Here is a 13878-nt window from a genome sequence, read left to right as displayed (position 1 = left end):
CTTTTTTCTTTTCTGTTTTTTTGTGTATCATTTTGCTTTGTGGTTTGTGTTATCACTGTGGAAAATCTAATAAAAAAAAATATTTAAAAAAACACAAAACAATAATAATACTCATTTGAAGGAAGAACCTGGAGTTTGATTTTTTAGAAAAACAGAAGGCAAAGAATTGCCATTCAGACAGGTTTCATCCAACACTGCAAATCTGTGTCTGAGCTTTTAGGGCATATCAATAGATCCACTTCACAAACATCTGATTTCTTAATTGTTGTTAATTTTTGGCATACAAAAAGTATTTGTTGCATGAGATCCAGGCAGCTTTGGGCTGGAGACATCGCATATTTCCAGATCTAAATTATATCTTATTGATGGGACAAATGCAATTATTTCCCAGCTAGCAAGGCTTTGCATCTGGCGTGTGAGTCATGAAACCCTCCTCAACAATACTTTTAATATCACGGTAGGTTAATTGCACAACTCCTGCATGCATCGCAAGTACAGAGTTTATTAAAAGGAGGCAATAGCAGAAGTTCTAAAAAGATAAGGAGAGTCATTAAATGTTTATGGGCAGGTCTAGTGTTGCAAGTCTTGTGGAAGGAGCAACCAAGCCACAGATTAACCACAAAGCAAGTGCGCTATGGATAGATAAGTCAAGAACAAGAGATTGTAAGCTCTGCTGAGCCAGCGGAGACTTCCTCTGTTACTAGATCAGCTCTCCTGCTTCTTTAGCTGCTCGTGTGGAAAACAAAATTACCGTATTTTTTGCTCTATAAGACTCACTTTTCCCTCCTAAAAAGTAAGGGGAAATGTGTGTGCGTCTTATGGAGCGAATGCAGGCTGCGCAGCTATCCCAGAAGCCAGAACAGCAAGAGGGATTGCTGCTTTCACTGCGCAGCGATCCCTCTTGTTGTTCTGGCTTCTGAGATTCAGAATATTTTTTTTCTTGTTTTCCTCCTCTAAAAACTAGGTGCGTCTTGTGGTCTGGTGCGTCTTATAGAGCAAAAAATACGGTACCTATTTTTTAATGTAAATTGAAATGTATAGCCCACCTTTCTAGGAAAGAGGCACACTGGACATCTTTAAACTGAACAACTTCTTAAAACAACAGAAATGGGAAATGTAAAGGGAGAACCAAACAGTCAGAAGAGGCAGAAACAGAAGAGCAAAAAGCCAAACGGAGAAAAAAGACCTTTTAAAACACCTACTGAAATAATACAGCTTTTGATGCTTCCTTAAAAGCTGGCAACTAGTGATTGGGGCTGGGGAGAGAAACCATAATTTGGCTGGCAGTGCCAATCCTGATATGGGAATCAATAGAAGACTGCATTTCAGCTTCTGGAAGCAGGGGATGCTCCGAAACCTGATCGCTCTGCTTGCAAAACCTGATCCTCTGCTGCGCATAGGAGTAGACAGCATGCATAGCTGTCGCAAGGGACTGTTATTGTGCTCAAGTCACTTTGGGCAGAAACAGCCTTACTGCATCGAGTGATGAAAATTCCGCTGATTCCTAGAACCCCAGGTGTTAACTCTGCTCTGAATCGAATCACTAATTGCAGACCCTCCAATTGTCCCTATTCTCCAGGGACAGGCCCGGATTTTCAGAAGCCGTCCCTGTTCCTGACTTGGTCCTGGAATGTCCTGCTTTTCCTTAGGACACCCCATATTTTCGTTGGAGAATTGTTGGGAGGGTATGGTACGATCTCCCTATTTTCACTGGAGAAATGTTGGAGGGTATAGAGTTATGTGCCCCTGAGCCAAGGAGATAAGTAACTATACAACCTTTAGAAGACCTCTGAAGGCAGCCCTGCATAGGGAAGTTGTTTAATGTTCAATGTTTTATGTTTTTATATGTGTTGGAAGGTGCCCAGAATGACTGGGACAACCCAGTCACATGGGCGTGGTATAGTATTATTATTATTATGGATTAGTAAAGGTAAAGGGATCCCTGACTGTTAAGTCGGGTAACGGACGACTCTGGGGTTGCGAGGAAGCTGGTGTTTGTCCGCAGACAGCTTCCGGGTCATGTGGCCAGCATGACTAAGCTGCTTCTGGCGAACCAGAGCAGTGCACAGAAACGCCGTTTACCTTCCCACCGGAGCGGTACCTATTTATCTACTTGCACTGGTGTGCTTTCGCACTGCTAGGTTGGCAGGAGCTAGGACAGAGCAAAGGGAGGTCACTCCATTGCGGGGATTCGAACCACCAACCTTCCGATCGGCAAGCCCAAGAGGCTCAATGGTTTAGACCACAGCGCCACCCGCATCCCTTATTATGGAATAGGACGTCCCTATTTTCATCAGAGAAATGTTGGAGGGTATGTGAGAGGGAACGTCACCTCCCACTGTTTGTAGCAATGATATCGCTGCTAGTCTCCTAAATTGGCTGCTTGAAACGATGGCCTTGAAATGATGCTGAAGGATTGTTAACACAGTCAACCTAGAGGGATCAATTGTGAGGACAGACCGTATAACTAGCACATCTGAAACCCAGAAGGCAGTGCTGTTCTCGAAGCACAATGGCTTCTCAGGGGAAATGACCAAAACATTGTCTTTAAAATTGGGCTTCTTGTTCAGAACAAAGGGCCTTTGTGGGGACTCAGCTGATGCCGAATATTTCGGCTTCTATTGTGAAAAATCTGAGTCAGCTGGACCAAAATAAACAACAAGAAACAAAAACAGAACATTTATCCCTTGTTCCTTGTTTCTAGGCCTTTCATTTGGGGCCGCTTTAAGTTCTCAATATGTAACTTGGGGTTGCCTCCCTCTTTTTAAAGAGAGCAGCCCCACAGGTTCACCTGATTAGTAAGTGCAAATTGCCCCATTACGGCCCAATTCCAAACACCCTGGTTGATGGCTCCATACAGAGCAGTTTGCACATCAACTTTGGGTACAATCAGCTCTTGTAATCTGTTATCATTATTGCTGCTGGCGGAGTCAAATCACATTTTAAACATGGCAGTATAAAAAAGTATCTCCATAGCTTTGTCTATAAAGATCTACATCTACCACAATAAAAAAGAGAATATAATAATCAGGGACCGGTTATTATGTGCGGGTTATTATGTGTACTAATCAATGCCCAGGAGCCAGTCCATTCTGCAGTATGTGAACAGTGAGGATCAGAGAGTAAGGGGGATAAAGTTCTTCCAGTTACCACAAATCAGACATTCATATCTTTCAGAATTCAGGCAATTCAAAGTGGGGTGGCATTTTGTGGTTCCTCAGCTGTTCTTTGCAGTGATGCAGCAAGGCGGATATTGGGACAAGGGCAAACAGGCTGGGCCTGGAAGAGGCTATCTTGCCAGTTTCAGAATGTCACCTGATGTCAAATGTGTTTCCTCCCCCCCAAAGGCTTTATCATTGTGGCTATCAATGGGATTTTATAGCTGCCATAGGTTCAAACTACTGAGCTGATATTTATTTGAATTTAAAACATTGGCTGGGTAAGTGGCTGAAATAGATTGTCCTCCTCCTGCATTAAAGGGATGGAGTTCCTGGAGTTTCTCCATTGTTATTTGTTTGTTTATGTACTGCATTTAGACCCCACCTTTCTTCAAAGGCTCAAGGTAAAAGACAGGACTTTCATCCACCAAATCTGCAACTCCATCTCACCCAGAGTACATTTCCCATCTTTTCCATCTGAGATAGGAAGCAGACCAGTGGTCATTCTCACTCATCATTGAGAAGACATTTAGGGTCATAAACAGGGTTCTCTTCCCCCAATCATACTTCAAGATGCCAGGCATTGATCTTAGGAACTTTTGTATGTTGCATTCCTACAAGGAGCGCATATTTCAGAAGGAGAGAACATTGAAAATAGCAGCGTTCTCAAATTGAGAGCATGGACGTTTCCCAGAAGGAATGTTAAGAGACACACCCCATAAATATTAGTTTCTCTGAAACTGCCCTTTGAAAGCATGCAACAGCATCCACTCTGAGGTGGAGATGCACCCTTGGCTGGAATTGGCTACGTATCCCTTTGAAGTCTAAACAAAGCAGCCTCTCTGCTAAAGCTTTCTAAAGAGCAGAGTTTCAAAAGGGATAAAAAGAAGAAACCCCAATGTTCACATTGTAGGGAGGAGAGTATTTATTTTGCTTCCTATGCTGCTTATTTGCAAGTCACCCAAGAAGTGGCCATTTTAGAGGCGTGTTTGTGTGTGTGTGTGTGTGTGTGTGTGTGTGTGTGTGTGTGTGATCATAGCTGTCAACTTTTCCCTTTTCTTGCGAGGAATCCTATTCGGAATAAGGGAATTTCCCTTAAAAAAAGGGAAACATTGACAACTATGGGGTGTGTGTGTGTGTGTGCGCGCGTGCGTGTGTGTGTGTGTGAGAGAGAGAGAGAGAGAAAGAGAGAGAGAGAGAGAGAGAGAGAGAGAGAGAGAGAGAGAGAGAGCCTTCTATGCCTGCATCAGATGTAGTGGTTGGTCTAATGTCCTCAAGTGGTAGCAATTTACTATTTGGTGCTAGTTTATGGAGGCAAACCACTCTAAAAGTCTTTCTTTGCCCCATTGCTTTCAACAAGCATGGTGAAACGTTTGTTGTTCTAGTTGAAAATAGGATGTTGAAGAGTATTCCGCGTTTCTTTTTAAGGGGATGGCATGGATGTCAGGATTTGAGTACAGTGGTACCTCGGGTTACAAACACCTCAGGTTACAAACACTTCAGGTTACAGATTCTGTTAACCCAGAAGTAGTACCTCGGCTTAAGAACTTTACCTCAGGATGAGAACAGAAATCGTGCAACAGAGGCATGGCGGCAGCAGGAGGCCCCATTAGCTAAAGTGGTACCTCAGGTTAAGAACGGTTTCAGGTTAAGAATGGAACTCTGGAACAAATTAAGTTCATAACCAGAGGTACCACTGTATTAGTTTTTGTTTATATCTTCAGTCCACTATTTGTCCATTTAATTAGGAACATATGCATAGCACATGGTCTCTTAGGACAGTTTAGCTGTGCACATGTTCAGCGGAGGGATGGAATCCAAAACAAAACTGCTTGCAATTCTACTGAGAAGGAAGAGCCTTCCTGAAAGATTGATAACAGACCTGCTTTCATGCTGTGCATTGTATCCAACTAAGTCATCCTCAGAAGTCACTCATCAACAAGATTAACTTTTGCATGTGACGTCTTAATACCTTAAAATTGCAAACTGCCTTGGGTGTCTTGGCAGACATAGAAATGCAATAAGTAAACTTAACAAATGAGGCCAGCTTAAAGTTCAGCGGGAGCATCAGATTGGCTCTGTTGGTGTGTTTGCACCGCACTGACCTCCCCAATGCTTCTCCCTCTCATTAAGCAATAGTGACTCATCTGCCATGACCCTAACATAGTAACTCTAGTTAGCTGCCCCCAAAAGGGTTAACCAGCTCAGGTGTAAAGGGACTTTTTTAAAAAATGCCTTTGCGCACAAAAATTAGCTTACTAAATATTTTTTTAGAAGGAAAGGATGTGTATCTTAATGGCTACGAGGGTATTGGCAATCCAGATGGGGCCTTCCAACTGCCTTGAGGAGGGAACCTAAGTGTGTGCTACAATATGCTTTTGAACTAATTAAAAAAACACAACCACAATGCTTCCCGATGGAGCCTGTTCCTGTGTTCACAGGTGGTAATTAATTCTCCTCGAGGCCCTCTGAGAGCAAGGCTGAACACGGCAACGATGAGAGGCAGATCCCATTGCGCAGGAGGTCAGAAAACAGAGCAAAACAAGCAGGCAATTCCTTCAGAGGGAAATCAACACGTTCTTTGCTTACCCCACACCAAGGTGGCAAACTTCGCTGTAGGGGTGAGCCAGATAGCTGCGTACAGTGCACTTAAATGGAGGAGAGTCATGAGAATTATGTTCCTCCAGACGTATCTCTTCTGCGGCTTGGGGCCTTCTTTCTCACGATAGGTCTCGTCGAAAACATCATCCGTCATCTCTCTGTGAGGTCCAATGTCATCATGGGCAGAGCGGATCTTCTCCATGCTGGTTGCCCCATTCTGGGCCACGCGAGCGAAGGCAGTGGTGGTGGTGGAGAAATCTGAGGGGAGCTGGCACAAGAGGCAGAGAAAGGGAAACAAAAACCAAAGTCACAAAGAGAAGAATTGGAACCAAAGCTCTTGTTATGTTAGGCAAATCCACAGGTGGATAAATGGCTCCTGGGCCCTCAGGCACCTTCAGGCAGAGGTGGCCCATGTTGAGAAGCCACTGCTAATTGTAGCAGTGCTTGTAATTATCATTTAAACAAGCTGGCTAGAAACCAAGGTATCGTGGCACACGGCCACTTCTTTTCTACACATAAGCAAGATGGCAACCTTCATTTTGTGTGGCAGTTCTTTCAGACTAGTGACTGCCATCATACAAGGAAACAGGCCAGCGGTAGCTATTCCCAATCAACCCATTTTGACCTTATGCAACTGTCCCAATAAAGCATCAGGTGATCAATGATATAACCCTCCCTCTCATAAACAACACAAAGCATTTATCTAAATTCCAGATCTTAATTTTTCCTAATTGCTGGCACTTCAATCGAAAGGACACCACATAGATTACTTCAGAAGTGACTCGCACTGTCACACCATCAGAAGGTTTCAAGAAAGGCGACATGCCCTGACGAGAGGCTCGGTGGAGAACAGAGGAGATCAGGAGACAGGCTCCAGCCGGGCGCAGCTGGCGGCAGGGAAGTCATTCTCCAAAGCTGCCTCCTCCTCCGGACTGGCAAATAGCACTGAGATCCTGCCCACATGAGAAAATCACAATGCAAGTGGGAGCAGGCACTAACATGGTGCAAAAAGCTACTCTTGAGACCTGCCATAAACCGTAGTTTTCGCTCTATAAGACGCACCAGACCACAAGACGCACCTAGTTTTTGGAGGAGGAAAACAAGAAAAAAAAAATATTCTGAATCTCAGAAGCCAGAACAGCAAGAGCGATCGCTGCGCAGTGAAAACAGCAATCCCTCTTGCTGTTCTGGCTTCTGGGATAGCTGCGCAGCCTGCATTCGCTCCATAAGACGCACACACATTTCCCCTTACTTTTTAGAAGGGAAAAAGTGAGTCTTATAGAGCAAAAAATACGGTATTAAGCCTCTTCTCACAGCAATGGGTACCAGACCAGGAGCAGTGGCATGAGGCATTTGCCCTATCCCCAGAGGTGCCAGAGCTTACCACAAATTTTCCCCTTATTCTCTTAGGATGGCAACAGTGCCCACCAGAGAGGTGCTGGAGCTGAGCTCCGGTGAGCTCTGGCTGGGGGGGAAAAGCCCCGTATATAACAAAGGGTGAGGACAGTAACATTTTCTCATCTTGATTTTCATTCCTGTACAGTAAAGTTTCGCTATCTATGCTAGCATTTGATTGACGTTGGAGTGAGAATGTGTTGAGAAATAAGACGTACTTGATATTGATTGATATCAATCATATTGATACAGGAATGTATTAGATAAAATGTAAATAAATATACAATAATATGAGTGCATTCACTTGTATAAAAGGAATATACAACAGGATAGACAGGAAGTCTTGTGTGTTGGTATGTATATGATTTGGGGGGTGTTCTTGTTTTTTCTCTTTGTTCTTTCTTTTTTTTCCCATTTTCTTTCTAGGTATATAAAATTTGTATATAATTTTTGTATACATGTTGGAAATTATACTATAGTAAGTCCTGTAATGTAATATGACAACGTTTACCGTTGCATAAATAAAATGCAAATTCAAAAAATAAATAAATGATTTTCATTCCTGGGATGTCTTGAGTTTCCTGATAGGTCACATTCAAAGAAACTCTGTACCAGATTTCCCCTCTTGATTTCCCCTTCTTTTCCTAACCACGTTTGTTCCTCTTCTAAAGCCTTCACAGCAACCAGAGAAGGGATGGTCAATGTGGTGCCTTCTGCATGTTTTGAACTCCAGATCCCATCAAGCCCAGCAGTGGATGATGGGAGCTGTAGTTCAATAACATATTGTGCTCCCTTATGATGACTTTAGCTGGAAGTCACCGTACGGCAGAAAGAAAATGGGCATGTTAAATTAGTCCAGTCAGCATCTGCATTAGATTTGAATTGTTTTTGTATATTAAATTATTGTTTGTTTGTCTATACAGTATATTGAAATCTTCGGCACAGAAGGAAATAACAGTCATCAATGGGGAAATGATCTGTTTGTTTGCTTTATAAATCATTCACTGAAGGGAAAATCAGAACACTTTGCAGCATTAATATATGAAGCCGTACAATAAAGGCCACACCAAGAAAGTTGTGGGGAAATGTATTCTTAATTGCCTGCATTAGTATGATAGAAAAGAAAAAGTTTTCAGCTGGCATTTGAAAGGTGAGGCGATATGCAACATGCATAAAAAGGTAAAATAAAAACAAAATTTAAAAGAAGCAAGGCCACACACACATAGAGAGAGCCCAAGGAAAAGATAAATAAGGAGCTGAAATAAAATTGTAAAGATAATTATGTCATGAAAATAATTTAAGAGAATGTCTTCTGTTTGAGGTTTTTATTGCTAACAGCTTCGAGACAGGAAGAGATTCGTAAATGGAAATAAATCAGCCTGGCTTTCTTTAGACAACTCCAAAACAGCTCTACAGAGGTTCCTGTATAGTCTTTTGAGCTGGCTGTAATTATGTCTATTGCCTCTGACCGGTAGGGAGAGACAGAACAATGAAGGCATCAAAAGGGCTGGGACTGGCAGGAGGGCCCCTTCCCCCCCCCACCCCATAAAATCTCTCCACCTCATCACCTCAGCCCAGAACCACAATGACTAATGTGCTCTCCTCACCCTCACCCCACAGCCACCTCCGCCAATCAAAGCAGCTTACACAGACTGTACCAAAATTACACATGAGGAGGACCCAGGAAGGTTGGCTCCTCCTGCTCCTCCTCAGTCCCTGGTTCCCAAAAAAATAATAAGCCTGCAGTTAATTGCAGTGGCAGGTAAATGAACTGCTTGCCTCTAAGCGACCAGGTTTTCTCGCTAGGGATAGAGACTGAGGGAACCATTTTGCAGGGGGCTGCAAAATCCCATATAGGTGCTGGGAGGATTCTCCCCATGGCTTCTGGCTTCTAAACCTGGCCTGGTGAGAGTGATAGCATCAGGACTGATCCTGTCGTCATGCTTTAATCCCAAAGTTAGGCACGGTTCAGCTCATCCATTTCAGTGAATCTGCAGGGTGATGAACGCTGTAATCCTGACACCCACTTCCCTGGGAGCAAGCCCCACTGAACCCACTAAGCTTACTTCTGAGAAGAGAGGCGTGGGATGGCGTCCTTACGCAGCCTGGAAGCAACCCTGCTAACGCAGGGTCGTAAGCTGCTTTGAGGGATTTCCCTTTTCTTTTTTTCTAAATATATCCAGAGGATTGGAATATATGCACAATTATATAAATAGGTATGCAAATTACAAGCGCACCGGAGAAACAAGAAATAGTATCCATGTGGAAAACGAAACAGGACAACAACAACAACAAAAAATATTGTGTACATTGCAAAAAAGGGGAGAAAATTGTTATTGTAGTTAATCAGACCTTAACCTAATACGGTATTTTTCTTTTTACAATCAAATGGCATGCAAATTTTGTGAAATGAATGGCATAAAATAAATACAGTGGTACCTCAGGTTACAAACACCTTGGGTTAAAAACACTTTGGGTTACAAACTCCGCTAACCCGGAAGTAGTACCTCGGGTTAAGAACTTTGCCCCAGGATGAGAACAGAAATTGTGCAGCGGCGCAAGGCCCCATTAGCGAAAGTGCGCCTCAGGTTAAGAATGGTTTTGGGTTAAGAATGGACCTCTGGAACGAAATAAGTTTGTAACCTGAGGTACCACTGTAATATGTTTCTGCTCAGAATTCAAAGCCTTGGGTGTGATCCATGAAAGGCTTGGGACATAGAAATCTGATGCAGCATTGCAGTAGCCAGGCATTAAGATCTTTCAGATGGGCTCTTTTTATTATTGTGACTTTGGAAACCATTCGACGACACAGGAGAAGGCCTTCCCTGTGGTGGCACCCCAAATGTAGAATACCCTCTAACCTGAGTTATGTTTGGCACTCACTTTAGCTTCGTTACAGCATCAGCATAAGATCTGGCTATTCTGCCAGGCTATTCACCACAAGCTGTTAACTCTGCACCGCAACAGTTAGCAAATTAGACGCTCTGTGTTTTACAGTGGCTGTTATTGTTTTATCTCATTTATTCTCATTTCACTAACTGAATGATTGCTTCAGTTGCAGCCTCCTTGGATTTGTGTGGGTGGCCCGTGTCATTTGGAGCCTTCAAAAAATCAGGGCTCAGTCAGCTTGCCCAAGTAGACAGGCTTCCCTGTCACGCCTTAAGAGAGATGCAGGAGAAGCAGGGATGATGTAACAAAGGAGTGACAACAAGGTGAAGCAACAAGGAGTGACAGAAATATGATGGAAGGGGTAGTGTGCTCCCCTCTCCCTCCTTGTGCAATGGTAACCACATAAGGGGAATAATAATAATAATAATAATAATAATAATAATAATAATAATAATGTTATTTATACACTGCCCATCTGGCTGTTTCCCCAGCCACTCTGGGCAGCTTCCAGCACATATAAAAACATAATAAATGTCAAACAGGAATGCCAAAGAAAGCTCATTGGGGAAGATCTATCCTTCCATTCCGTCTGAGAGTCTAAAGGCTCCCACCTTTTTCTACAAACCAGTTGACATTGCTATAGTATCAATGTGATGGTAAATTGCAAGGGACACAATTTATAGCCAAAGTCAAACACTTCTTAAGTCCCATTCATTCTAATGGAGAATTTAAAAAGATCTAGGCTGCATTCCCATGTAATGAACACGCGGAAGGAAGGAAGGAAACCCCACTGAACAATGTGAATCAACATTGTTTGATATAGAGAATCACTGAGACGGTAACTAGGCCTGCAGTCCTAACTACGTCTACAGAGAAATCCGTACTGTACTGTAACTGCTTTAGGGGGTGTGAGATTGCAGTCTAATTTGTTGGGATTGGGGCAACCAGCGTTTTGGAAACAGCTTTGAGCCTCTGGGACACGACGGACTATTTCTAGCAAGAGAAATCAATAAGGAGCATTACTGCATTGAATATGAAATGAATATTGAATATGAAATGAATATGAATATGAAATGAACACTAGAGTCGAGAGTTCTTTTTTATGATGGTCCTGGAGAATACAGAATGAATAACTTGTTGCCTTTTAACAGACCAGTTTGCATGGAGGAAAATTTTAAAAAATAAGCAGCTTTTTGTGTTTCACAGAACTTTTGGTCAAATGTATTTCTATTAGCAGCAACATTTATTAACAATATTGCCTGAGGTTTGGCTCCTGGATATTTGAAAGCCAGGGAACCAGATGTGCACTGTAGCAAGTTATGAGTAACATAAAAGATTGGCCACTCACGCAAGAACAGGCTAGTATTATCACTTTCTTTCTCTGGCGTTGAGACAACACAGATGCTCAGCTTGTGTAGATCTGTGGCACCTATGCAGTTCCACCCCGTCCGCCAAAGGCTGCCTGCTGTTTTTGACTGGACAGGTATTGTCAGCGGAATAGGCTTTTGAGAATGACCTGGATGCTCTCTCAAGCATGCTAAAAGCAAGTTGGCAGCCGAAACCGCATTCCTAAAGGCCAGGTGGCCTCCCGGGAGTAACCTGCTCATTCTATAATCTTGCTAAAAGCCCTGGCAAGGATAACCCTTTTGGCCGAAAGCTCTTCTGCCAAAGAGAAACTAACGTGCACGTTTCAATCCGGGGGCGTGTTGCAAAGGAGCTTGCTCGCAAGTAAATGCAAATTGAGACTGCAGCCTGTCATACTCGGAGCTGCAGCTGGGCTGCCAGGACCGCAGTGAGGCATCGGGTGAAAAAGAAGATCCAACTAGTGGCGCAGTCGTGGCTTGGAGAGACTGGGTTCTCTCCCTCTAACGCAGCATACGTGTTTACTCCCATGCAAACCCCACTGCCTTTAACAGGGTTTGCTCCCAGGAAAAGGCAAAGAAGGCTGCAGCCGGCAGCTTTCCTCACCGACTCCATCACAAAAGCCGCCACCAATGGCCCGGCTAGTGACGCCCCCCTGCCTCGCTCCGCGGCGCGCATCGCCAGCGATTGCGCAGCGCCTCCGCCCCCCTTGCGCACAGAAGCCGTTGCAAAAACCAGGTCGGGCTGTGGAAGGCCTGGCTGGAGGGCAAGACCTCGGTACGGGGCTTGCATTATTCACACGAGAGGGACGGCTTACCCTCTGGTTTAAGGAGGTGCGCGCAGGGAAAAGACCGGAATGCTTTGGGGTTGTTGTTTTTTAATGGTCGTTTTTGCAGGGCCTTTCGACGCGGCCATCAAAGAAGGATGATAACACTAAAGGAAAGGGATGCTTGGGGAAATGAAGCTGCTCTGGGATGCTGGAAGGGAAGGGAGAAGTAGGCAGGCAGGAAGGAAGGATGCTGATCCCCGGCTCTTGCCCGGGAAAGGATGCGGACCGAGCTTCCCAAGCCAGGGGGTCGGATGCAGAAGGAGCTCTCCATTCACCCCCATCCCGCGAGACAGGCAGCAACGACCTACCAAGGGGGGTGGGTGAGTCGTCAGCCGCTCTGGGTTGCCTTGGGCAAGAGAAAGCGACTCACCATTTTAGAAAAATAAAATAAAAATTATTAAGGAGGAGGAAGCGGCGCCTTACCTCCCCGTGGGCTAGTTGGGCAGGCATCGGAAGAGGGCTTTGTGCGGCTCTTCCTCCGGCGCGATGCTCTCTCGGCGATGCTCTTTCCCGGCTCCGCTGGTGCGCAGCTGCCTCCAAGTCCCCACGCTCTTTTGGCTGCTGTGCGCGCTGGTGCGCAGCTATTTAAGTTGCCCGAGCCCTGAACGCGAGTAACCCCCCAGGAGGTGCCCGGTCTCTCTCTCTCTCTCTCTCTCTCTTTCTCTGGCCCTTTGTTTGCACGGCGACGATGTCCAGCGGCGCACCACGATCAGGGTCCGTCCACTCTGCGCAACTCCGCCGAAAAGGATGCCTTGACGGGTCCGGTGGCGCCGCTTAAGTGGAGCGCAGCTGGGCGCAGAGGCGATCAGGAGGCTGGTACCTTGGCACTTGGAGAGAGCCTCCCATTGGTCGCCGGCACTTTGGTGCCACCTCGCTGCGCGCTCCGCATTGGCTGCCCGCAATCTGCTGTTGGACGGCGCCGTTGGCCGCGGAGGGACTCCGTTGCATGCATGGCCCTCGCATGGCCAGCCGGGTGCGCAGCCGGCGCGTCAGCCGGGACTTTCCCCTTAGCAGCTGATGCGCCGCCGGGGAGAGGGAGAGGTTAGGAGGGAAAGGGGGCGTGCGCGCGCGCGCCCGAGAAGCTTACGCCGCTCCCGGAACCGGGAAGGCAATGACCGACAGTGACCTCCGCCGGCAAAGTGGGTCACGAGGTCCTCCCTTCTGTGGGGCGGTGCAGACCCCGAGCTCGCTCCCCACGCGTTTGGAGCTCACCGGCGCAGCTCAGCGAGGCGTTGGCAAGCAGGCGCCGGGGTCCGCAGCCCTTGGCGCGTTGGAAGTGCCCTGCCCAGGCGTGCCAACTTGAATATCATATGGGTTGGGAGCAGTGGCGTAGCGTGGGGGGTGCAGGGGGGCCGGCCGCACCGGGCGCAACATCTGGGGGTTAGGGTTAGGGGGCGCAAATCCACGGGTTAGGGGGCGCAAATTACTTGCCTTGCCCCGGGTGCTGTCAACCCACGCTACGCCACTGGTTGGGAGGCAGGCAAGCCCTGTCCCGCATCAATCACCAGACGTGGTGCGCACCATTTGAATGCCCATCAGGGGTCATGTTGGGGGGCAGGCTTTTGTTGGAGCGGGGAGAATCTCAGATTTGTCTTGATTTGTATTGGGGGGGGCAACTGCCCCCATAACGCCCCCCCCCCCGCA

At 46.0% G+C, this 13878-nt stretch overlaps 1 protein-coding gene across 2 annotated transcripts in view; it reads right to left on the bottom strand.

The window, feature by feature from the left end:
• SCD (stearoyl-CoA desaturase) overlaps positions 1–13041 on the bottom strand; it is a 29886-nt gene extending 16845 nt beyond the window's left edge. For both annotated transcript variants that reach the window (XR_014157090.1, XM_081864405.1), the window contains exons 1-2: positions 12658–13041; positions 5748–6027 (exon numbers count right to left, since the gene is read on the bottom strand). Coding sequence is in view for 1 of the 2 variants with exons in the window: in XM_081864405.1 (XP_081720531.1) it covers positions 5748–6027; positions 12658–12684 (307 nt within the window). In the remaining variant the exon portion in view is untranslated. The remainder of the gene's footprint in view (positions 1–5747; positions 6028–12657) is intronic.
• Between the last annotated feature and the right edge of the window lie 837 nt (positions 13042–13878).

This window comes from Podarcis erhardii, assembly GCF_964252035.2.
Source record: "Podarcis erhardii genome assembly, chromosome: 5".
In the NCBI taxonomy this organism is placed as follows: domain Eukaryota; kingdom Metazoa; phylum Chordata; class Lepidosauria; order Squamata; family Lacertidae; genus Podarcis; species Podarcis erhardii.
The sequence above is the reverse complement of the archived record's forward strand: the minus strand, read 5'-3'. Positions and strand labels throughout refer to the sequence as shown.